Below are 26,687 nucleotides of genomic sequence, written 5' to 3'. Positions count from 1 at the left end.
CAGAAACACTATGACCAGGCATATTTTAATCCCAGGACATTTTCAGAGGTAACTCATTCCTGAACCTTGACATTTCAGATAGTATATAATTTTTATAGTTCATGGAAGTATTCAGTCATACTGAAAAATATACAGAGAACCCAATATATTGAAAAGAAATCTTGTGGCAGACAACATGACTCAGGACTTCTTTGTTTTCTGCATCTCTCATCTATTAGAGCTGGCAGCAAAACTGGCAACAAATCAAAATCAGTAGGGAATTTGATGCAAATTGTACATAGAGCTGACTAGAGGAAGTTTTAAAAGAATATTTTATTTCCCTTTTCCCCCCCATTAAGGCTGACTGCTGGTAGACTAGAAACATCTAGTAAAGAACTAGTCAAAGTAGCTTAAAATTCCAGTCATTACAGTATGGATCATCTAAAAATGATTAGTGTGCTAATTTTTTCACCTTCACGAGCTTGCAAAATGAACTGAGCAAGGCACCCAAATTCTAGTCCCTGTACAATAGATGTCTATGTTATAAATGCAACAAGGTACCAAAAAATTAGAACTGCATACTTCAGAAAACAAGCACTAATACAGGAATGAAATTAAGACCGAGCTCAGTAAACATACGCATTTTGAAATCCATAGGAAGACTAAAAGCTTTATCTTTTAGATACCGTGTCTTTAATGAAAAGGTGCTTTATGGAGTAAGTAATAAAATTACTAAAATAAAAATAATCCATAATTTATGTTTTTGTTTGTTTTGTCAGGGTTAGATTTAGAAAACCATTCGGTCCTGAACCAGTAATTATGCAAGGACTAATAAAATTTGTTTAATATTTCATGAAACATTAGAAGTGTGCATTTAATTCTGAGACTATGATTTTTATGATATCTGAATGATATTATATAGATCATTCTAGCAAAAGATCCAAATGTATGGAAAGTTAATTACATCTTTTGTAGTTTCATAAAAAAAGGAAGAAGTTATTCTGAATTCTTAGCACATTGGTGGGTTGACATGGGTCTCAAAAGCTTTCATTGGAGTTGTAATATCTAGCTGGAGAGAAATATGAACTTATTTTCTTGCCTCCAATAGAGTTCCATTTATCTCTAAATAATGCCAGAATACCCCTCTAGAAACCGTTTAACACTCAGGCTCATAAATAATTTTTCATTGAGTAATTTACTCACTGTGGGAATGCTGGATCAGTAAAAAGTGCAGAGAAGCTGACCAGAGAAGGACACTACATGAAATTCTAGCAGTGTTCTACCTAGCTCATGAAGTCCTTATGAGTGTAAACACTGTTGCACAGTTTACATGGCAAATTTTTAAACAATATAATACAAATATTCCCAGAAACATGCAGATAGTCACTATTTGTTAATAGTCTGAAAAGGAAAAAGCAATTTTATTTTAACAAGAAAAAAAATTAATATATTTCAATGAATTTCAAATAGGAATGACTGGAGAACTATGTATACCAATGGGCATTTATCAGTCTGAGAAATATTTTAATGTGTTGGCTACATGCAATGCTACATATGGAAGAACTTACACTAACACATTTTCAATGCAATTGCATCAAAGGAAGAACTCACACCCATTTGGTTGACAAAGCTGAGATAAGCAATTGTATCCTTGTGAACAAGATAACTAGATTATTGAAGAAACCCATTAACACTAAATTTTCCAGCTTTCCAGATGGAGACCTTCCACGACATTCACACATCTAACCACTCATCCACAAAAGGAGGAAATGCCTACTATATTTTTGTGGCAACATGCACAGATGACACAGAAACAGTAGCAAGGAAGGGGTCCTGAAGCGAAGCTCCTCATTAGACACATCAAAAAAATACCTGATTGTCAGTGTGTTTTAGCAATAAAGAAAATGGAAAGCAATTAAACTAAATTGAATTAAACCAAATAAGAAGCAAAGAGCCCTTTTTCAAAGCTTGGATCTATTTCTTTCCTCCAAATTAGATGGAAACTGCCTGAGTTGCTATTACATGATCAGCATTACCACAATAAATCTAAAATTCAAAAGATATGGAAGACTATCAAAGTAATTTTCAATGCCAAATGCATCATTCATTAATTTATCTCACTCTCTCATTTTCATATTCTTACCCTCACCTGTGCATCAAATCGTAATTTACATGTCAAATTACAATTCTGGAAACTGCAAATCCTCAGGAAACTCTCACTATGAGGTTCAAAAGTTTCAGCAACTTACTTCAGTGTTTCAAGTGACATTTGCAAGTTATAATTTCTTTCCTGCTCTGGCAATTTTGAGAACTCCACTAAGCATGGGTGTTGTCTTTTGTTGTCATCTCGAACCTGAAATGACAGAAAAGAAAAAAGTTTAGTGCGTCTTAAAAACTAGAAGAAATTTAAAAGCAGTCCAAAACACAAAGTACTTAAAGCTGATCCTGTCAGACTTACTCAAACTAAACAACACTTCAAAAGAGAAGTATTTGGTATTCTCAGAGCAAGATCATTCTGTTCAAGTAACACAGAATTTGAATTTGAAAATATACTGCAGATCTCAAGTAGAATAAATGCTAATTTGTACATTTCATTATACGGATGTTCACAACCAATATGCAAAGTTCAAGAACAGTGCAATCTATGTTATGTTTTGACATACAGCCATAAAATAACAACTCATCTTCAGCACCATGATTGAAAAATTGTGCATCCAGTTTGTATAAATATGTTGATATGAATAGTACTAAAGTCCTTACCCTATGACAGTAACAATATAAAGGATAAACCTACACTATTTCTTAATTCAGCATCTATTTGTTTCTTAGTTATGTCTAGTAGTATACAAGAAAAATGCAAATTATTAGAACATTAATTTACCTTTAGTGGAGTGACAGCAGAGTCATGAACACTATAATTTACAAAATCCTACATTTTATAAATTGAATAATTTGATCCAAACGGTGTTTAACCTGCACTACTTCTATACACTTTTAGGCTAATACTGGCCATAACTAGGAAATGCAACCTGAGATAACTGAGCATTCTACTGATCTCAGTTTTGCATCTTTATCATGCTAGAGCTCAATCAACAAAATCTACAAAGATTATGTCTTGTTAGAAGGCTTGATAAAAAGCATTAATCTGCAAAAATTGGCTAAAAGATCCCAAAGAAAGTGTTGACATTTGCTCAATCAAGACCACATTTTCAATCATACACTAAAACACTTTTCTGTCCATCTTTCATGAACCATAAACTCACCACTTACATTAATATTTAAAGCTGCAAAGTGTAAGTTATTGAAAAATAACATTATTGATAACTTTTAATCAATCAGATAATTCTGCTTGAAAACAGAATGTTAACGGTTGAAGTTAAGAAGCCTAATTATTATACTTTTTCCAAATTAATCTTCACTCATTTGATGAATATAGGACAGTTTTTAAATTATTTTAGCTGAAAAAAGACCAAGGCAAGAATTCCCACTGAAGTGGTATCATTGAACCGGGTATAATCTGTTCTCAAGAGTTTGATCTGTTGTTGATATACAGAATCAGATTTGTTCTTTAAAAAGGATACTGAAGTCAGTAGTGTATAAACTGGCAAGAAATTTCTGACTTTCAGAAAAATAATCTGTCACACAAAGTGATTGTTTGCCGTGCATATTACATTAAAAAAAAAAAAAAAAAAGAGCTTTTCTTTGGATATTTTAAGATAAATGTCCTAAAATGAAAAAGTTCTAGCAACTAACTTCAGTGTTTCAAGTGACATTTGCAAGTTATAATCATGGAAATAAATCTACATGCAGCATCTAAGATTACACTTAAATAAAATCATAATATTGGTACATAAACATTTTGTTTTAGAGAAGTGGAAGGAAAAAAATCATCTAAAACCATAACCTATTTATAAAGTTTCTCTAGTTCCAAATTCTGAGTGTTAATTATACATGAGTACCCACAGAGTGAATACGAACACAGATCACCGACAGCTGAAATTTATTCTTTATTTATCATCCTCTATTGTTGCCAGTTCTGTATTTCTCTATAACAATAACTATGAATAAACTAGATTGAGTAGTAGTGTAATCTCATTAAAAAAAACTCACCATTCCCTATATTTCTGAGTAACATATTTTTACATTTTGATCTCAGAACATAATAATTATCAAATTGAACAGCCGTCATTCGTTTATGTTATTGAAAAATATTTACAATCTCCAGGGAATATATATCTTTTTCAATGGGATTAATGTTCTTTAGACAGCCAATACAAGCAATTCATCTATCAAGTTACTTGACCAAAATCATTAGCAACTAAAATGAGAAGTATCTTTTAGCAGACACTGAAAATGTTTATTTGCAGACTTCTTTCCAAGACCTGTGGTAATCTGCATTAATAAAGCATAGTCTGCAAGAGGACTACCCTAGATATGTGTTGAGCTCATTTAAATCTTGGGTCTCAGGTGTTTTCCTCAGAATTCCATTGTCAATCAAATTTCACTGGTGACACTCTTTTCACTTTACAGCTATAATGTATAATACTTCTATCATATATTCAACATATTTTGTAGGTTGCCTTCCCACTCCCCCTTTTTTTTCTTCTGACCACAGAAAACTCTACAGCTTTGCAAATACCGTATGTAAGTGGCAGAACTTGTGACACCTATCAATTCTTAATTTTTGCAGTTGGTTTTAAATGTACAGTGCAGTTTAATAGAAACAAAGATATGCAGATACATCTGATGATTTAAAGTTGGGCATCTAAATACCACTCATATTCAGACTTATAACAAAGCCAGTTAACAAAAGTCCCTATTTTTGCTACATTAGGTTGTTATTTTGTTTTGTTACATGTATAAAATACAGTAGTAATATCACATGCAACACTGAGTATCACTTTGGTGATACTACACACAGACTGATGAAACAGGCATGTAGGAGGGAATATAAATTGCAGTCTATAGCAGATTTGTTGAATAATGTGGAGACATTTAAATCTACAACCTCTGTATTTTAGCCTTCAAACTTTTCAACTTGGTGAAAAAATACCACTTTTTCAGAAAATGCATTTTACTCTGAATTAAAAAGACCAGTTTTATTATAGCTAAGATTAGAGTACTCTTATGTGTTAATCTAAACCAGTTAGTTTCTGATTCATGCCTTCTCTCAGTGTTCAGTAACTGCAGTGCATCACTTCAGATAACTATAACTGGCAACAGTGGCTTAAACTGATTAAATCATCTGTGAGAAAACAATTTGATAAAGGAGTCAGTCTCTAGAAGTCACCTTCCCCAAGTGAGCGCATCCAATCACAGAACACTAAAGCTAGAGAGAGAAAGTTTAGTAACTTAAAAGATTTAGCACCTGGTTTCATTCTGAATACAACTACAATGTTAATCACTGCTTAATTTGATACTTACTATATACTGTTCAAATTAAAAGTGTTCAACTGTACAATTACATTCTGCATGGTAAGTCATGGTACAGTAAAAGTTCCCACAGATTGCTTCACAGCTGTTAAGATTCTACCACAATTAAAATGTTTCAACACACTCATTTAACTGGGGTTTTTGTTTCATTTAGTGGGGATAGCAACAATAAAATAATCTAGAGGTCTTCTCTGTTAATCAAATCCTTTGGTACTGCCATAAGCTCCAACAAATATAATACATATACCCAGTTACATCAAATCTGTAATCTGAGTTTCTCAGAAGACCAAAATCTTTATAGTAATGAAAATAGAAAATATATATTTTTCTATATGTGCATACATGTTACATTTACATCTAGTATCTATTTTTTTCATATATTCTTCATATCAACAGTTCTTCATAAACAACCCACTTGGGTTCCAAATAACTAGCCTGTATATTTTTTTATGTTTAAAAAAAAATCTCAACCAAATAGACTGAATTCTATACCAAAGCCAGAAGCCATGTATTTTTTTCTGTCATACTCCATGAAAAGTAAGAAAGAGATAAGAAAACAGTTATCTGGAGCACCTAATACAGATATGAGCCCAAAGAAATGAAGGAAGGAGCAAAGCAGATTTAATGAAATTACCTATAAGTTTGGGACTTCTGAAACAGTTACGTCAGCCAGTAGATGCAAAGAGAACCAAAAATTACTGCTTTTATTGTCTTACTCTGCCAGGCAACTGGACTTCTTGCTCCAAAAACAACCAGAAGGTGAAAATCCCACTATGAGTTTTCTGCACTGGCCATTAGACTGGCTGAAAATTTCAGCATCAAACAGCTTTAATACCAGAATTTTGGCTCAGAAATACAAAAGTGCTGTTGGTTTCTGCCTGTGTCTAGTGGAAAGGGTCTGAAATGTAACTAATTTTGGAAGGATGGAAAAGCTGTGGTCCCACTAGCACGTTGAAATCAATGTGCTGAATAATATTACGTAATTAACAGAAAATTAAGTTGGAAGGTACATACTGGTCCATACTGCCAGCCAAGTTCGATCTTATTCATAACCCAAAGTTCATGGATGTTTTCTGCCAATTTTTCTCTAATCCTTTCCAGGTGGGGAGGCAAAACAATCTAAAGAGATGAGAAAGAGAGAGGCTGTTATAAATATAAGTTGCTTGACAGTGCCACGCAAACTTTCATAACAGACAAAATTTGTACAAAACCGATCTCTCAACTAAACCTAAATTATCATTCAGTTCTTATTGACTAAAGTGAGTGACGAGTCTTAGATCAATAGAAATACTTTAACCTATGCACTTAAAAGCTTCAGAGTTTGACCAGGAAGGGAAAACAGTTTTAAATCCAACACCTCCAAACGGCACAGAATACATTCCCAGTAGCTGGTTAGAAACTACTCAAAGCAATACTAGTTCTCAGCTTAAAACATGTTAAAAATCTCAACAACTATGGTAATGTTGTGAAAATGAATAATAATAAAAATTAGGTGACAGTTGACAAGAGAAATCAGGACAGCATGTCACACTACCTCCAAAATTTGAAATCAAGTCTGCTCTACCTTCAAAACCGGAGACCTCAAATATACAGTGCTGTGAATCATTATAATGTTACCCTAATTGTTGGTGTTACAGTACAATAATTACACTATATATGCAGAATGCTATAATTAGCACAAAACGGCAAACTAAGAGCTTTGTTCATTTTTATGGGTTTTTTTTTCAGGAGCAAGTTCCTAAATATGGTGAAATCTGAGGATACAGTGTACAAAAATTCACATCACCTCAAACTATGATCAAGTGTAAAATGAACTACTGTTATCTGTGATCAGAGATGGAGCTCTTTGGTATCAAAGAGGTACTACTCATTGCAACTATGTAAAAACAACAACAACAACAAAAACAACAAAAATAACAACACACCCAAAAAAACACACCAACCCAAACAAGAAAACTATAATTTCAAGGCATGCTATTTACTGCCCACAGTAAGTCAAATGCCACTCCCAGTGACCTGCAAGTCCAGCAAAGAATTAATTGAGGCTGGTCTAAAAATCTCATCATGATTCTTCAGTAGTTGCAATTAAACAGTAATAAAATGTCCAGTAAAAGAACATGAAGTTCCAATATTCTTTTTATCCACTCTAATATTAAGGGTGAAACACTATTTATTATAGTCTTTGTGAACTGAAATATATGAAATGTCTAGTGAGCACTATAAGGACTTTACACATCACTTATCAGGTTCTCACAATACAATCTACCAACCAAATCTCCCCCCAAAAAAAGTCTGAGACAACCTGCAAATTCAATCAAGTGTGAAATAACACAGGCCTATAATATGAGTACTTAAAAATGAGAACGCAATCTTTTAGTTTCCATACCTGGCTGGTATCTACAGGAACTGGAGTGAAAGCTGCTTGAGAGAGAGAGATAGTGGGACCCAGCAGGTCTCTTGTATAGCTGCGATCCTGCTTGTACTCTCGGCTGTGCTCCACTTTCAGCTTCTCTTTCGGCAGAACAGCTTCAAAGCAAGGGGCATATCCAGGTGGAGGAAGGAACTTGAACTCTCCATGGCGACCTCCAAGCAAAAAACGTACCCTGTAATCATCACAGATACTTTAGATAACTGAGACACCTCTGGTGTCAAACCTAATCAGGTTGTAAGCCTAACAACTATTGCATGCTATTTTTAAAAAAGGGAAAGAAAAAAAAAAAAGTTGCAGCTACTTTGCATTGTTTACAGGTCAACTTTCTCCAACTAGTGCTGGAGTTTATGAAGCAGGAGGTGCAAAACACATGGGGAAAAGTAAACAATTACTTCTTTTAACTGATTTCTGCTTACATGGAAGTATTCTAAACCATGAGACCAGAAGAGAAGACACAGAGAGAGAGTTTACTTAGCACACCTGTGAAGTAAATAGTAGCCTTTCCAGTTTCAGAAGGCAGAGACTATAACCCAGATTAATCAATCAGTCACCTCTGTACCCTCTCCATTGAAGAGTTACCCATTCTTTCACATTTGAGAAATGAGCCTGAAAATTCCATAGAATATGATTCATTCTTTTCCCTCACAGAACATTAAATCCTTAGGACACAATGCAAAAAACTTCCTATATTTTCTCCCTTAAAGCTTATACTCATCATGTTAGTAGAAACCTAAGGAAAAGCATGGTTTTTTCATTACAAAATAGTGAATTTGTAATGTTTTTTTCTTACTGAAAAATTCAATGAATGGGGTGATCATGAAGCAGCAATGACATAATACTGAAAAATCTTCCCAGAATATTGCCACCCAGAAGGAACCAAAAAACACCCAAAACCATAGCCTTACAACAGAATAATTTTGTCTCTTTTCTATTTACTCAGTGTTTTATAAGATTTTTGTCAATGTTATACCACAACACTCTCCAGAAACACACCCAGCACACTAATAATATCTGTCAAATATTTCTCTGATGACAGAGACAAAACATGCAGGTTTATAGTCTTGCGTTTCATAGCATGCATGTCTATATTTTTACCACATTCTAGCTCCTGTATTATTCCGGGTAAAGTGCAATTTGCATCTGGAATGAGCGGTTGGTATGCCCACTGTGCAACAGCTTATAGCTTCTGTAGTATTCACCAGAGTCTTTGAATGATTCCTCACGGAAAATTGCTCTGTCTCCAACAGAAATCAGCTTTCAGCCTTTATGTTTGCCTGTCCTGGAGGTGCCCCCACTGGAACATCACACAATCTTCTAATATTACAATCTCAAACTATTCAATAATGGAAGTAGAGGTCTGGCTCCTCAAGTGTGACTTGAAATTGTATAGAAAACCACTACAGAAACCAGAATTCAGATTGGCTGAGTTCATATTATCTCATCCTGCTAAAGAGTACAAGTACCATTTCTTAAGGTAAGTGCAGGTAATGCATCTTCAAATAATTGTTACTGCCTCATACCAAGGGAGATAGGACAAATACATTTTTAATATTAAAGACTGATGTATTCTTCCCATAGAGGTAAAATGTTGTCCTGGAGCAAATGTGTAAGCTAAGAAGTGATACAGCAGCTGTTTGTAAGGTCTCTCTGCAAACCACCTGAATACACCGGTGCACTGAAAAACAACAGATGCACTAAATCTTCAGAACTCTATTGTAGCTCTCACTATCCAGGAACTGGAACTGTGCCAAAGAAGCAGAAGTCAGAATGGGAAATGAGAGCAAAGACAGCCAGGGAAATATTCAGCATATTCACATATACAGGGGGAAAAACAAAAAAAAAAGAAAACCCACCAACAACAACAACAAAAAAAACCTACACACCGCAGGAGAGAAAAAAAACACAAAATGCTACATGAGATGCTAACTTTATTCCTGCAGAGAAGCTGACAACTGGGAAGAAGAGGCCATCTATGTTGAAATTCTCAAACATTCCTTGAACTGGCTGACCATTTATCCGGAAAGAGATGCTGGGTGCACTCAGGTCCAAACAGCAGCTAATAACATCATCAGTTCTTAGGAGATGTTGGTTGGGAGAATTTACTGTTCGTGCTACACAACCTATACAAGTAAAAGAGACACATTTAGCAAAACTTCTGAAAAACATACAGCAGCCTAAAAAAACAGAATGAAAACAGATATAGCACACAAACAGGTTAATACTCAAATATCTAACCTATAACAACCATGATCCAATTTTAAGCTTGCAATATAGTGAATGGAAGCACAAAATTGTATCTACAAAGCTATTTTAATCACAAATAATACAATTAAATTACATTTAATGTAAGTGAAAAATAATTACTAATACCTATATAAAATGCTATTTGTCTAAAATCAAGAAAACAACTTTCATTCCTCACAATAGCAGAAGTGCAAATTGAAAAAAAAAAAAATGGTAATATGAAAGCTAGTATACTTTACTAAAGAATGCTTCATTATTCAAGATAAGGACAAGTACTGTACTTTAAAGTACCTTAACTTATTTAGGAAAAGTAAAGTACTTCCTATTATTAAAGGTCACATCACGGTATCCTCAAAAACTTCTGTAAGATGATACTACTCATTTTCATAATTGAAGCATAAACAAGCTTTTTCTGGCGTAGACAAAGACAACAGTAATTTTGAGGCATATATATTCCATAAATATATGTATTTTTCTTTAAAAGGCTTTATATGAGCTCTAAAGGATCATTCCTTTCAACAAATTACATTTACACAAATACACCTGCTTCCTAAGTGAAATAACGTATAGAATACAGAAATAGAGAATGACTGTTTCTGAAACTGATATCTGCAACAGAAAACTTATGGAAAATCATGAAAGCTGTATGAAAATATCACTAGATATGCTTTCCAGAAATAACATATACAATGTCTGCAAGAGATAAACCATAATGTGTATTAAGAACAGAGTACTAACTTGTTAATTGTGCTGTCCCATTTCTGTAAATACAAAGGATTTAACAAAGAGCACTATCTTCCCAAGAAGATGAAGATAGCAAATGTTTTTAACAGCAGCAAAAATAATATAAGAAAAATCTCGATAATTCTTCTGCAGATAAATTTTCATAGATATGCCACCAACCCTACTCCAAGGGAAAATAAAAACCAACACTTTCAATACTCCACATGTGGAAAATGACTTCCTAATACTGCTGCATAATCTGCAGACTACAGGACAGATGCTCTTGTGCAATCTGCCCCTCTTGATAGGGCAGTCAGCAGTATGGTTGTGAGGGGAGGGGAAGTTTTCAGATGCTCTTGCTGCTTCTCTACACCCTTTCAAGACAGGATGTCCTTAGCCTGGTTGCTGTAAGAATAGTCAGCTCCATGAAGAAAGACAGGTGAATGACATGGAGCAATCCTAAGGGCCCCTCACAAATCAGAAAACCATAGTAAACACTTCAGAGAAACAGAGTAGCAGTCACAGCGTAAGGAATGGCTTGTAAGGAAACTGCCTTCTACTGGCTCTACATCCTGCAAGTTACAGAGCACGGGAGAGAACAGCAGACAAAAACATCACAACAGCTGAGAATTAGTTTCAAATAAATCACAGAAAGGGACAATTATTCAATGGTAGGGATAACTAAACTCTAAAAGAGTGATGATGAAGAGGGGATACTTCATCTCCTTAAGGCATACTACTTGAGACTAGATGTCTTTTTAGATGTTAAAATTTAGCCAAATATAGGTTATTGGGATCAACACAAGGCTGACTGTTAACAGAAATATTTCCTGGTCTTAAATAAACACATGGTCAGACCAAGCAATCTAATGCCTTTTCTGGCTTTGGGCTTAATATCTATGAGTTTTGCTTCTCCATTTTAGAGAAGTAATTGCAGGACTGAAGAAAAAAAAAAAAAACAAACAAAAGTGAATTAAATGTGATTCTGGTAATGGTTTGGTCCAGAACAGAAACTCATGAGTAAAAATTATTGTTGCTATTCATTAATGTACTAAACACTTCATGCTCAGAAGATTATTTTGTCATTTCAGAGACTTGCCAAGATGCAGCCTGGGATTGTGGAAGAAAAGGAGAGGCCATGATTTTCAACATTTAGTTACTTAAGTCCTTCCAAGCTTGAGAAGTATGTGTTACATGAGAGTCTCAATGGAAACCAAATCTCACAGCCACATCCACAACACAGGTTAATATATAAAAATTGCATATACAGAGGTGATCTGACATTTTTTACTAGGCTGGATTACTGACTTTGGAACCACATAGAATGTTTTATTTATTCTGACATTTCTGATTAAAAAGTTTCTGGTGAGTAGAAAAATAATTTTGATTTTCAGTAATCTTTTGTTTCCTCCCTAAAAGGGACTCTAACTGCAAAAGTTGTTTTGTTTGGCTCATTATTTTCTGGTTCTTTGTTAATAATACTTTATCTGACAAACTTAGTTATGACACAGCTTTAATGACATCATTAATTATGCATTATTGTTCTAAAGTAATTCTTGCTATACATGAAAGGCAAAGTGGCAGCTATTTTCCTAAGATGCCACTCCAGCTGATATGTTATTACTCAATAATACAATCCATTGCTATTCTTATTGGAAAATTCTTTTGAAATGTAAAACTGTATTATTTTCCAAATACCAAGCCACAATGCCTCAAAACATTAAAATCTTGAATGATACGTACAGCTGACTCACTAAAATGTGTCTCTTATCTGCTACTAAGCTTTAGAAAACTGGCTTGTGTCTTCACAGTGGCAAGAATTGCCAATCCAATGAGTCTAACTCAGTTTTTAGTCGGTTCTACAGTTCACCACTGCCCAATAATGTCCCAAAATCAAAGGAAAAAAATCTTTCCTCAAAAAGTTGTAACCACAGTAGAAACTTTTTTTGAGAAGTTTAGGCCTGTCCTAAACGATATCTGGGAAGCTTTTCACAGAAGTTAAATTATGTGAAAAAGAGAGCAAGCTTGCTTTCTTATTATTCTAGTTTTCCTGAGCTAACCCAGGTAAAGGAGAAAATAAGATATTTGCAGAATCAACAATAAATACAAATACTGTAGATATTCCATTCAGCTTCCTTTAAAACTAGAATGTGCATACAGAAATTACCACTAATGAATAAAACCAAGCTGGGTCAGTAATATTTTAAAGGCAAATATCTGGCTAAATACATCACATACAAGCTAAGAATATGATTCTGCAAGTCTTGCAATAAACAGCCAGTGTTAATGTATGCAAATAAAACATCACACCAGAAAAATATCTGGTTTTAAAAGTACGGCAAAAAGCATAGTTTAAAATCTTCTTCACCTCTAAAGTATTTCTAAACTTCTAAACTAAAAAGCCACATTTAATAAATTGGTTTTTTAAAAAAAAAAAAAAATCTGTGAATTATACCTCTCAGGATGTTCTTACACTATCACACATAAATTACAAATCCAGACAACTGGTTTTGAGACTTCATTTTTTGCACCTTTGGAGTTACTATGAAAAAAAAAAAAATCCAATGCTGAAACAAATTATTAGTCTATCTGAATTACTTTGTATAAAACAATTTTTCAATATGCAATGTCAACTTGAAACAAGTTCTCATATAGGGTACTGTTTCTGTATATTCCTAGCGTCAGCTGAAACATCTGATTCACTTTGCTGCTGTTGAAAACAAATTCACTGAACTTGCAAATAACGTTCTAGTATTAAAAAATAAACAAACAAAAAACAAACAAAAAACTACAACAAAAAACCTCACAATCAAACAAAAAAACTCCCAATACAAAACACCACACCCAAAAAAGACCACAGAAAAATGAATACCTGACCACAGATGTAGACCATCAAAGCCATAGGAGTACAAGTCATCACCAACACCATTTCCTCCCCACTCTGCTCCTCCACCTGGATATGGTGAGTAGCCCTCTGTTGAAGCCCAGCCAACTCGTAGATGAGTTGATTCTGCAGTCACAAAGGGCTCTAGATGGTCCACCATAAGTTCATAGTACCATTTTCTGTATTGGGCAGAGCCTTCACTAATCCCCAAGAAGATGTTGGGTCGCATGCTTAAACAGAAAGAATAAAAGGGGTTTTTTTTTAATTTTCTGAAGAACATGATGAACTACTGTAGACTCTTTGTTAAACTCAAATTTCATGCTTTTTTGTGTGATTAAAACCATAGAAGTAATTTTATATCATAGAATACCAGATTGGAATGGACCTCAAGGATCACCTAGTCCAACCTTTCTTTGCAAAAGCACAGCCTAGACAAGATGGCCCAGCACCCTGTCCAGTCGAATCTTAAAAGCACCCAACATTGGGTCTCTGGGGAGACTGTTCCAATGGCTGATTGTCCTCATTGTGAAAAATTTCCCTCTCCAATGTCTCATTGGAATCTTGCCAGGAGTAACTTGAACCCGTCACCCCTCGTCTTTTCCATGTGACTACTTGTAAAAAGGGAATTTCCATCTTATTTGTGGCCATTCTTTAAGTACTGGAATATGGTGATAAAGTCTCCCCTAAGCTTTCATTTCTCAAGGCTGAACAAGCCCAGTTCTCTCAGCTTTTCCTCCTATGGTGACTTCCCAGTCCTTTGATCACCTTTGTGGCCCTTCTCTGGACCCTCTCCAGACTGTCCACATCTTTTTTGCCTAGAAGGACAAAAACTGAACATAATATTCCATCTGACAGGTACTTAGTACAGTGGAATAATGACTTCTTTGTCTCTGCTGGAGATGCCCTTGTTGACACAGCCCAGCATCTTGTTGGGTTTCTTAGCCGCAGCAGCACGCTGGTCACTCATGTGGAGCCTGTTGTCCACAAGGAGCCTCAGGTCCTTTTCCACAGAGCTGCTCCCCAGCCAGATAGAGCCTACCCTGTGCTGCAATCCTAGATTCTGTTTATTTCATCTCCAGAGTTGTCAGTTTAAAGTCTGCCTCACCAATTTGGCCAGCCTACTGTAAAAGATTTCCTTGCCTCTTCTGGACAGGTGGATCCCATCCCTTCCTAACAGGCTGTAATCAAAGAATGTCCAATTGTCATAAAAGACAAAACCCTCACAGCAGCACCGGACATGAAGACAGCAGTTGATTTGCATTATATGTTTATTTCTGGTTGCACCCTTTCTTCTAACTGCTAAAATGGAAGAAAAGATAATATGGGCACCAATACGTTTTGCTTGCACCTCCAGGGCTTTGTCGCCTTCCTTTATTCTGCTCAAGTTCTGTTTTGCGGTGTTATTTGTGCCCACGTGAAAGAGCAGCAATGCATAGTAGTCTGTGCTCTTGAAAAGTTGTGGCACCCTTTCAGCAACATCTGAGACCTTAGCTCCCTGAAGGCATCATTGTTATTCATTTACTTATTCTGGTAAAAAATACTATATACAGTTAAAGTTTAAAAGTGTTTGTGTCAGTAGCTGAAACAGTATTCTCACTCAGATACCAATAACAATATTTTATCTGTTTGAATGTTTAATAGATATTAAAGCCTACAAACAAAAATTACAGTTATTCGCCAGCTACCAATAGAAATGCAATTAGTATATACTACAGGTTTTATTTTACATAGCAAACTGCATTCTGTAACACTGATTATTCAAGAGAGTAACATTTACAAAGATACAAAAATAAAATGTCAATCTATTTCAACATTCTCTTGTACCTCTTCCTTCCTTATTCTAAGTCTTGTATAACTCAGTAAGTGGTAGTGATTGTACCAATCTTTATTATCAGTTTGATGTTCCTATTGCTGATGACTTTAAAGCACTTTACAAGCATGCTTGAAAAGCAAAACTATTACTGTACTTCTTCAATATTTAGTTAAACAGCAATTTGTAGAGTCATACTTATCAAGGTCATGAGGAAAGGAAAAAAAAAGGAAGGAAAACTATGTTCTTCTAATGTAATTTTTGGGATAATACTGTATCTTGAATCTCATCCCAAAAAATCTGTCTCCAGACAATCATTACTGTGTCAGCTTTGTACAAGAAAGCTATCCAATTTGAATTACAGTCATAGATCACAGAAGTAAAACAAAACAAAACAAAAAAAATAATAAAAAAAACCCCACACAAACAAAAAAACACTTTTAGTCCTCTAGGTTGAATGTAAGTAGTTTTCACATCCTTCCATCAGACTGAGTTATAACATCTAGAAATACTTTATTTCTGCATACAAGCTGCCTAATCAAAGATGTAGCTCTAAGCCAGCCCCAGCACACAGTGTTCCTGGTGCAGGGAACACGGGGAGAGAAAGAAGGGTTGATATGGACTGTTAAATACACGTCGGTGTAAAAGTAGATTGTACTGATCTGATTGCTTGTAAAATAACTTGTTTTATCGCAGAAGACTAATACACTTTCTTTCTAGAAGTATGTGAGGTGTCTTTTGCCAACAATTTAAGTAGAGATACTCTTCACTTTGTTACAAGTCAAACATTTTATCTCTTTAATAAATATAAACAAAACCTGTTCGACAAAAGCAATCATCCAGAAAAGTGAAATCATTTTTAAGTTATTGGTAGGATCACCAATTGATTTTTTTTCTGTCTGAACACAGTACCAGCTTTATTATGACTTTGTCCTGACTCCACAGCTTAATCAACCTAATCATCCAACTTACTTTTATAAATACAGGTTTGTGAATAGAATTTTGCAGCCCCCTGGAGAAGTATGTTAAACAGCAATATCTTAGGTTCTTTGCCAGCTATTTTTGGTGCAAGGTATGCAAGTCTCAGCCTATCACTACATGTTTTCAATATTTCATGGGTCTTTCTGACTCTTGAAAAAAATAAACCTTTTTTTCATTAGAACTGCATATATGAATATTCTCAATGACAACTTTCTAATGCAGAGCTAAAATATGTATTAACTACATGGAATGATTCCCATTACAACATCTTTCCATGTTATATACATTGGTATGTTATGAAAAATATGAACGAATATGTCAGCTATAAAATTGTCAAGTTCATTTCACCTTTAGATTCGAGAAGGCCTCTTTATAATATACAGTTGTGGATTTTTTAGGTTTTTCAGCACCTAATAAATCCTATGAACTCTCAATTATAAGTACTATGTCTATGTTTCAACTTTCATTCTCACTTAATGATTGAGACTTTTTCAAACAGATAGAAGTTTGAGGCAGAGGAAGACCCCATTAAGCTTCACTTAAAGTGAGATTCCTCTGCTTCACCGTAAATTCAAGCGCTGTATGAACATTTACTTTGTAAACATTACTTTGCTAATTTGTTACTAGCTTCATCTTGTTATTAACATCTGCTAGAAGGCAGCTTCTCCAAGTCCCCATGGAAGGAAAGGTGAGAGCAATCCCTAAATATCCCAGGCCCTGGTGAAGATGTTTGGCACCAAATTCTTGATGCTGACTGAAGGTGATTAGGAAATCTTCACAACATCACAAACGTAAAGGCAAACACAGGGCAACGGCTGAGAATAGTTTGAAAGCACGGCTAGATCTAGATAATCTTTAGAAGAGACGACATTTTCACAAACTTAAAGCAGATTAGAGCAGCTTTAGATTGCAGCAGCTGTGTCTGCTCCATGCTTTGATTCTAATCAATATTGCAAAGAGTATTTAAAATCATAGAATAAAATATCTTAACAAAAGTTTTGAAAGTAAAACAGGTTTTCTGTAGTGACTATTTATTTTAACTGCAAGTTTTATTCTGCTTTGTTCAGAGATATAGATTTTTTTCTTTTTACCTGCTCACGTGGTTGACAAGGCGTGTCTGTAAGAGCAGATCTCTTCCTGGCAGAAGATTATCACAGATTAGATGTTGATTAGACCGCACAGCTACTCCATGACAAACACAGAGAGAACACAAAACATCCAAAACCTGAAAAAAAAAATTATTTTCATCTTAAGTATTTGTTCATAATAACTGTGAGTTCCGTCAGGCAATATAATGCTATGTACCTTCTTACTGGAAGACATCTAAGGGTATGTCATTCATCCAACATAATAGTTTTATTTTATAACAATTCTGAAATTCTCTTAACAATATTAAGATATATTCTTCCTGCTGCCCTTGAGAATTAGTGTGCATCCACATTTTCATCAAAAAGAAGATAATGTTCCTCTTTGCTCCTTCAAACTGTGCACATGCCTTTTAGGAAAAGTTTCACTCCTAATTATAAATACTGTATTGAAATATTTGAAATCTAACTTTTACACAGAACAACATGTTTGCTTTGTTCACAAATATTCACCTAAATATACTTGTATCTTCTTTGCTTACCTTATGGTTTCTTCCATGTTTGTCCAAAAGACAGATGATTGATTTAATATGTCCTTCCTTAATAATGTTTAGAGCTTCTGGGCTTTCCACCAACACACAGTGTAAAACCTCTAAAATTCCTAGGGGGACGGGGGGAGGAAAAAAAAAGAAAAACTATTTCTTCCAAGTGCATATAAAATCATAACTGCACATATAACTTCCTAATATATTGTTCAGCAATGTGGAATAGTTTCAAACATCATTGTTTCTGATAAATAAAACCAGCAGGATTAAGGTGCTTCTAGATTTCTCAAAATAAGTCAATATAGTAAAAATCAGAAAGCACAGAAAAAAAATGTAAATTAATTTGAATTTTTATTAATAAATATGTGATGATGAACACTCGCAAATTCAAACAAACTGAATAAAATATTTGTTTTCAGTGAAGAGGTGACAACGTCATACTACATACATATTATACACATAAAACATGCTCTCCATATTTACAGTTTTCTGTTTCTCCCTTCAGAAAACCATACAAACCACTAAGGGAATCATGTAACTCTGAATTAGAGAGCCAAGGTAAATTCCCAGTCTACTGGTCCATTGTGTGTAATTCTCTTTGTGTATGTAACAGCTATACTGGGAGCCACAATGATGCTCTTAAAGAGCAAACAAATAGAAATTAGAAAGAAACTAAGATGTGCAAGGAAGCAAGAACCTCTAAATCTCCAGTGACCCCTCAATTAAATGCAATTCCAATCCAAATAAAGTAGTAGTCATTGCCGTCAAGAATCATTAGCCTTAAAATGGTTCTCTGCAATGGGGCACTAAAACAAGCTCCTGTGTGTAATGGATCAAGTCAGTACTTGCTTTGGGATGTTCCATATTTCATAAATACAAATTTTACATCATTAGCAGTTGCTACAGTTGTTGCCACAATGAGAAAAATCAGAGCACTGAGCAAAAGCTGATAAGCAGTCTTAAACATAGAGATGTGCAATTCCAGTTTGTGTCGTACATCTCTCATCATTCTGTCTTCAACCTTGTATTCAAGCCATGGCTCCAAACAAGATTTACAACATGAGTCTTCTACTCTTTGCCACACTCTCTTCTACTAAAAGAAAAATGTAGCACTGCAAACTCCCCTTGGTGTGGCAAAAAAATTCATCAGATAAACACACTACCTCAGTAAGAGTGATCTGGTATTTCTTTCATCCTAGTGAGGAAGAGATCATCAGCCCTTACAGTTGAGCAAGCCTAGGGTCAGTTAAGGAAAAAAGTTCCAAACAGCTACTAACTGAACACAGATTTTTCAGTCTCAGTGCCAAGACAGCGTTATGACAGAGAAATATTAGATTTGAAACAGTATTTATGCTGATCAGCTGTCTCCCTCTCACCTTAACATTCCAGACAGGATCTATAACTTATAGAGAGAGCAAGCGTTTTCTGTTATATTTCCACAGGTTTTGAATAAATCACTGAAAAAATGTGTATCATAAGCAAATGGCAGCTAATATTTAAGAATTTAAAGACTGTGGTTTATCCACATGAATATCGTCAGTAGGCAACTGAAGTTTTGCAAACAATAAAAACAAGCTTTTCACTTTGTAAATGATTAAAAAATATAAATGCAGATTTAAGGAAAAAGAATATGTATTTTGATTTATCAAGGGTATTTTTACACACACACTTTTTTTTTGCTTAATAACTCCTGAGTAAAAAAATACAATATAGTCTGGAACATTACAACTAACTGATCATAAAGCCTCTCACAAACAAAAATTGACCAAGCATTTTAGAGACAACCAATCAAAAATTAAAAGAAAAAAAAAAGTCAAAACCGCAATATAATGAGCTAGATGTAAACTCCCAAAGTCATTCTGTAGCCCTGAAGGTATAAGCAGAAAATTTCAGCTACAAATAAGAGAACATATTAAACTTGAATTTGGCTGCAATAGATGCACATTTCCAATACTGATAAAAAGGATGAAAACCTAAGAGTCATGAGAGCAAGCTAAAGGAGTAGATGTCCTGCAGCAACATATCAGGAGCACAAGCCATCCAGCCTCCCAACTAGGCAGGCAGAGGTCCCTTGATCATGGTAAAACTACCTAGGGAGGTAAGGAAAGTTTTACAAAAGGATTTCCAATCTAGAGTGGTAATCTGGAACAAGATGGACAACTTTATTTTGTGCCACAGTGGTCTGGGAATGCAGGGAAAACACTATATCCAAAAGCTGGTAATATAAAGTTTGCCACTTCTCACCGTAGCACTGAAATACACTTTTAACTATATAAACAGTAATCCAATATGAAGTGCTACCACATAATGTAAGTGTGGTAACCATAACCTTGGAATTTTCAGATTTCTGTAGGTAGATTCATAATCCTATTTTTGTCTTAAAATAGTATACAGGGTTCATTTTTCTAGTCTTAACCTTTTCAATAACGGAAGTAAAAATACTTTGAAGATGTTAAAGAATCAATAATAAATGAATGTTATCAATTAGACCCAGCTGCCACAGCAACTTCTTCAATTACTGCAGCATCTGAATGCTCATTATCAAACACATCATTTTCTCAGGGCAAATTCCTTCTACTTCAGAAAAAATTGTCTATGAATGTACAACGTCTGTTTGGACTGGTCTACTTTTAGATTGTCTATATTAAAGACAACTGGACCTGTTCCGATTTCATTGGAGTTGCTCAAGGCAGTAAAGCAAGTGTTCAAATTCAATACAAATATCACAAGCAATATGATATGCAGAGTTCAGGATAAAGACGAGTGAAAATTCTTTCTTAATGACAAACAGATGAAAGGAAGCATACATATTCAGGACAACATGTTGGCTCGTTTAATGTCATACTGTACAATAGGACAAGGTAATCCCATCTGGAATATATTTCAGAGAAAAAGACTAATCTAATCTTAATTTATGCATTGAAGAGAGAGCTGAAACATTTGCATTACATTATTCACTCAGCTCCTGTAATATCTCACTTCTAGTACAGTCTACTCTTAGATAAATTTATACTTGGACCAATCTTCATTTTCTTTCCTTTGCTTCGGTGAACATTAGGAACAGAATGAATTTCTAATCTAAAACACACAATCAACTCACAATTGCTGTTTATACACTTAATGCTTTCATTCCATTTTTATAATATTTTTAGTTCAAGGATAAGAAAAAAGTGAAAATAGGAATTTTATTGATAATAGTTTATGGAGACAAATCTTTATCACAAGACATTCAAGAAAACATCTGCAGGAGATGTAGTTGACAACATCACTGTTGAAGGTGAGCTTAATTTTGGAGTGATTAACAGAGCATGGTGTTACTTCCTTACAAACACTTCTTTACATTAGAAAATTAATTAATTATTTTAGGTGAATATATGCAGCCTGGTATTCTTATCTAAAAGTTGTCCAGTATTTCTCCCTATTGTAGACCTACCACTGTAAATTAAAACAGTGCATATCCTTACTCCATTGAAGCCATATAATGCCTAAAACCTGGCAAGTAAGCATCCCATGTAAAATCAAAAAAGCACATTTACATACTAAAAACTAAACCTGCTGTGCCTCTCAAGATAACTAAAGCATAGCATAAGCAGCATGTTGTATAACTGATTCCCTCAAAACCAGAAAAAGTCTTAATTATGAAATCAGTCTGGAAGGCAACATGGAAGTTATGTTACCAGAACATATGGGGAACGAGTTCAAATGACCTAGCTCCTAGAGGAAAACTCAGGACAAAAAAGCATTGCAAATATTAGTACCTTCGGAATTTTTGCAGCATGTCATGATGCTCATTATGCAGTATGACTACTATGTCAGATTACTTTGCTGTTTACAGAATTCGTCTCATACCTTACAATAATATCATAAGGTTTTTATTTTCAAAGCTTATTTTTACTTTCAGATTAATTTTTAAAAATACATACTCACAGCAGAAACCATGTAACACAGCATTTTTAGAACTGTCATAACAGATTTCATCTTGAACCTCTAACAACTGAGTGCAAAGTTTTGCATTATTTCTGAGAATCCTAGCCCTGCAAGTTTCAGATGTAAAATTAGGTCTCTTAGGAAATAATTTCACCATGAATAACTGAGGAAATACATTGACATTAAGAAGGTTGCAGTCAAACACCATGCAACTACATAACTGTGAGAACACTTTCCTTAGATGAATGCTCTCACACCAATGGTGGGCTGTAGTGGAGATCTAGCCAGAGATTTAGCCAATTTTTAAATGCTTGTTTCAGTTCTCTGTTACTCAAATGTTCATGAAAACAAGAAGATCACAGCACCTGCAGAGCAGGTTTCTCTGACAATAATGCAAATCAACACGAATGTTCAGTCATGAAATCTATTTAGTTAGAATCTTTACGTCTAATATACTAGCTACAGTGAGAGGATTATCATCAAATCTCTAACTAGACACCCGTGCCATGAGCAGCCTGTTGCCTGTAACATCCCCTGAGAACTAAAGCAGTGATACAGATTTAGTCTCATGTTCCTTTTGCCTCGTAGCTTGAGCAGCTCAAGGATTCAGAGTATAAACAAACCACAGTTGAAACACACCAGGTGCACATCAGGAAGTGGAAGTAATAGCACAGTAAAACAGATCCCCTGCCCTAAAGCCATAGTTCCGCAGCAAAAACATGAAACAAAAGTCTGCAAAAATACTTCTACAAAACATTGCTGATGGGAGAGGCTTACACAGGTAAATGCTTCAAAGTATCAAAACAAGCCTCTGCACCAAGAGAGGAATAAATGACTTCTAAACTTTCTGCTTGCTCCAAGAGTTGAGAAAGGCAAAAACTTTCCAGAGGAGAAGCATCTATGTATAACTGCACTTTGCAGCTGCAGTCACTCACTGCAGACCTTGACAATTAGCTAGTGAACACCATGGCAGTTCACCCTTGGCTCTGAGAGGGAGAACAGTCCTGCCACTGGCATTTGACCCATGAAATCAACACTATAAATTGCAGAAACGTGGTCCTAATATCTCTTCAGTAACTTCAAGATATACACAGCAGAGGTTCTTTAATAAAATGAGATTTGTCTACCATCTGTTTACAAAATCAAAACTATGGTGGCATGTTTCAAACACATACTTTTAAAGAAAATAGAGTGGTATTGTTAAAAAATAGTATTCTAACAAGTACTGAAGAGCATTTTTTTAAAAGAAGCACATGCCAAATGTGGTAATCCAGGAAGCCACATTTAAAGTTCTGTTATAGACTTCTATTATGTCAGTAGCTACATAGAAGACAGCAAAGAGGTACAGAGTAACAATGTGTCAATGTCAATAGGAATCATATATCACCATGAGAAATTCTTAAGATATTATTTACATTCACATAGTATGTACTGTTCATACTAATTATTTCTTATTCTGCTCAAAAAGTGTATTTTGCCAATACAGTCCAAAGAGATTTTTGATCAAATTTAGCTGTAACTTTTTTTAAAAATCCTTTGGAAACTTAAAGATGCAACATTTTTGTTTAGCAGGGTAGGTTTATGGAGCACAGATTGCTTTCAAAGAAACAGAATCCAGAATCACCATTTCAGCGAGAAGTACAGTACAGCTCAGCATATCTTCATTTACTTGCACTTTGAGCAACACAGAGACTAATAATATCTCATAGACACTAAGGGGTTAACATAGTCATTTAGCAAGAAGATCAGGCATTAGGTAATGACAAAATAAATTAGCTAGCTTAAAGAATTTGTGTCTAAAGTGAGACAGAATTCCCAGATTCTCAAATCTCCAGTGTGTTTCAGGCATTCTTCTTGTTAACTTCAAACAGAAATTCAGACAGGGAATGCATGTGTATTATGTAGGTAAGCCTGTTACATGCAATATATGGGTGTTTCAAGACCCATCTATTACACATACTCAAGTAGAATACATGAACTTTCCTAGATTACCACTACAATCCTTTAAGAAGAGACAAATTATATCCATTCCATACAGTCATTATTATATTTAGTTTGATGGAAATCCTGAAAAACATGCAGACTTCCAAAGAGAAAGGAAGAGAAGGTACTATTAATAGAATTACAGAGAAAGTAACTTAATACAAATTAAAATGTTTGGCAAAATGGTTTGTGTGCCTGAATTAGAAGGTAATATTATAACCAACTGGTCAAGGAAATGACTGCCAAACCTTATGGTAGAATTATAAGCGAAAACTATATGCGAAAATGTTACAAACATAAATCTCACTTTATTAATATAATATACTCTCTCATAGGAAGAACTTCATGATAACTAGACTGAACAAGGATATCACTAATTTTAAAGAATGACAAGCTGGTCAAATAAGGAAGTTAAAATACTATAAAGCATACCAGAAGAAGCTTCCAGTCTTTCTAATCTGCTGATCAGCCAATCAAGTGATCCAGAAAACTGAGCACAGTTTTTACGATTCCCTCGAATCAGAGCCGCTATTGGGAAAAAAGAGGTAAAAAAAAACCATAAATCACAATTATAAACCCATTTAAACTAAAAGAATCTCTGTCTGGTCTTGCCAGGAGTGATCCAGTAAGATAGATTCTCAATCTTTAATTATTGATGTTCTTGATTTAAATTTAAATAGTTAGATTTAAGCATAAGAAATAGTCTTGTCATGAAATTGACCTTTAAGTTATTTGAACTACTTTGGCTGTACAATCATCTCCATAATCCCTGCAAAGTGCTCTACATGACATCACCAGAACTGACCCCACAAACGTCAGCTGCTACTGTAGAAACAAATGTCTGTAAAATAGTATTCTTGTAAAGACAGTAAACACTGGAAGAGCAAAATTTGAAGCCAAAACCACAAGTGTGATGAATTGTAAATTATTTTCTATTGATACAATACCTTTGTTCAAGAATAACAGGAACTAAAACAAGATAGATGAACAGGAACTAAAACAAGATAGATGAACAGGAACTATTTGTCATGCTTTTGATGGGGCTGCAGGGAGGAAGGAACTGGTTTGAATCTCTTTCACCCTCACATTTTAAGCTGAAGATTGAAGCAGACTGAATGTGTGCAGTGATTTGGTGGGTAGAACTGACTAGAAATCTCACTGAGCACTGCAGGTGCTCACAAACCTGCCCTGTCCTGGAACATGTGCCTTAGCATGTATATGTATACACATGAGACCTCAGAGAAGCATCTGTTCTGCTCTGAAAAAAACAATAAGACACTGACATTTCTGTTTGGTGTGTGGAACAGTGCAAACAGCTTTTCTTAAGATCATTTTCTAGTTATGCCAACAAATTATTTCAACCTGAAATTTCTATGGTTATTTGCAGCAGCAAAGGCTCTTTGTCCTGCTAAGAGGCAATGGCCTCTTAAAACCTATGCTTTATTGGTGCAGAAATTCACTATATTATATTGCAACTGTGGGTTTATGCTGTTTCATTTGTAAAAGGCTAAATTTACAGACTAGTGACGTAAACATGATATGAAACTGTATTTGCAAAGTGGAAACGCAGTCTTGGAGTTAGTTGCAAACAAGTCACTGCACTGACAGTTCTGTATCATTAGGAAATAGATCAAAATCCAGGTGCTTCATAGCAAAAAAACAAACAAAAAGAACAACAAACAAACAAAAAAAACCAACCAACCAACAACAACAACAAAAAAACAAACACAAAACAAAACAAACAAACAAACAAACAAAACCAAAACCCAACCCCTAACAAGGAAAACAAACAAAATCCTTTCTCTTGCTGTATTACATGATAAAAGAATCTATATCCCGAAAGTTTACACATTTAATTAATCATGGCCATAGTTATTTGAAAATACTTGGGAATCATAAAAGGAGGAAGAAGACACAGATTAGAACTAAAGAACACTTGTTTCTGTAAGTGACTTTTTTGTTGATTATAGGTAAACCATATAATCCCACTGTGCTTCAGGTGCAAACATAAAATGAAGGCAGTAATAGTTCATTGCTTAACACGACATGAAGAAATTTAACTTCATTAACAGAAATAAGACACAGATGGTTTCATAAATGCAGCTCAGCAGAGGCTTGTGAAAGGTTAGTATTCAGTGATTAAACCTGTGCACTAAATGAGGCACACAGCCACTTAACATGGAAAACAAAAAATAATATACAACAATTGCTTCTTTTATTGCCCACTACTCTGAACAAGACTAGTATCTAGTTTTAAAGAAATAAAAACCAAGATGTGGTCAGTCAGACATTAAAGTCACATAATTACATATACTCCTGTGCATTCTTTGGTGATACAAAAGCATCAAATACAAGTTCAGAGTGATTGTATATATTTGTCATACAGGAAGGACAGATGCCTTAGTAGGTATATATCGATCATTTTAAATTGAAACAGGGTAGGTTTATAGGGTGTTTTGAAGATCAACCTAATATCAAACCAGTATATTTCATGATGGCAACATGTTACAGTTACACAAAAATGTACAGTTTAATGAGTTTTTAAGTTTCAGTAACCTTTTTCTAAATTACAGAGATACATAATAAATAAAGAGATATAGTGATTTCAAATAGGGTCCATCTTCTTTAAACACCCTTTAGATTGAATATAAGGAAGGAATTT

At 34.7% G+C, this 26,687-nt stretch overlaps 1 protein-coding gene across 1 annotated transcript in view; it reads right to left on the bottom strand.

The window, feature by feature from the left end:
* The window catches only part of RYR2 (ryanodine receptor 2), a gene marked incomplete at both ends in the record, with an annotated part of 394,128 nt that overhangs the window by 172,516 nt on the left and 194,925 nt on the right, over positions 1-26,687 (bottom strand). Inside the window, 8 exons of the mRNA XM_080342351.1 lie at positions 2,229-2,332; positions 6,427-6,531; positions 7,799-8,015; positions 9,771-9,963; positions 13,683-13,924; positions 17,577-17,710; positions 18,113-18,231; positions 24,458-24,553. Of these exons, the coding sequence (XP_080198477.1) occupies positions 2,229-2,332; positions 6,427-6,531; positions 7,799-8,015; positions 9,771-9,963; positions 13,683-13,924; positions 17,577-17,710; positions 18,113-18,231; positions 24,458-24,553 (1,210 nt within the window). The remainder of the gene's footprint in view (positions 1-2,228; positions 2,333-6,426; positions 6,532-7,798; positions 8,016-9,770; positions 9,964-13,682; positions 13,925-17,576; positions 17,711-18,112; positions 18,232-24,457; positions 24,554-26,687) is intronic.

This window comes from Nesoenas mayeri (assembly GCF_963082525.1).
Source record: "Nesoenas mayeri genome assembly, chromosome: 3".
Taxonomy (NCBI): Eukaryota; Metazoa; Chordata; class Aves; order Columbiformes; family Columbidae; genus Nesoenas; species Nesoenas mayeri.
This window is presented reverse-complemented; position numbering and strand designations above follow the sequence as displayed.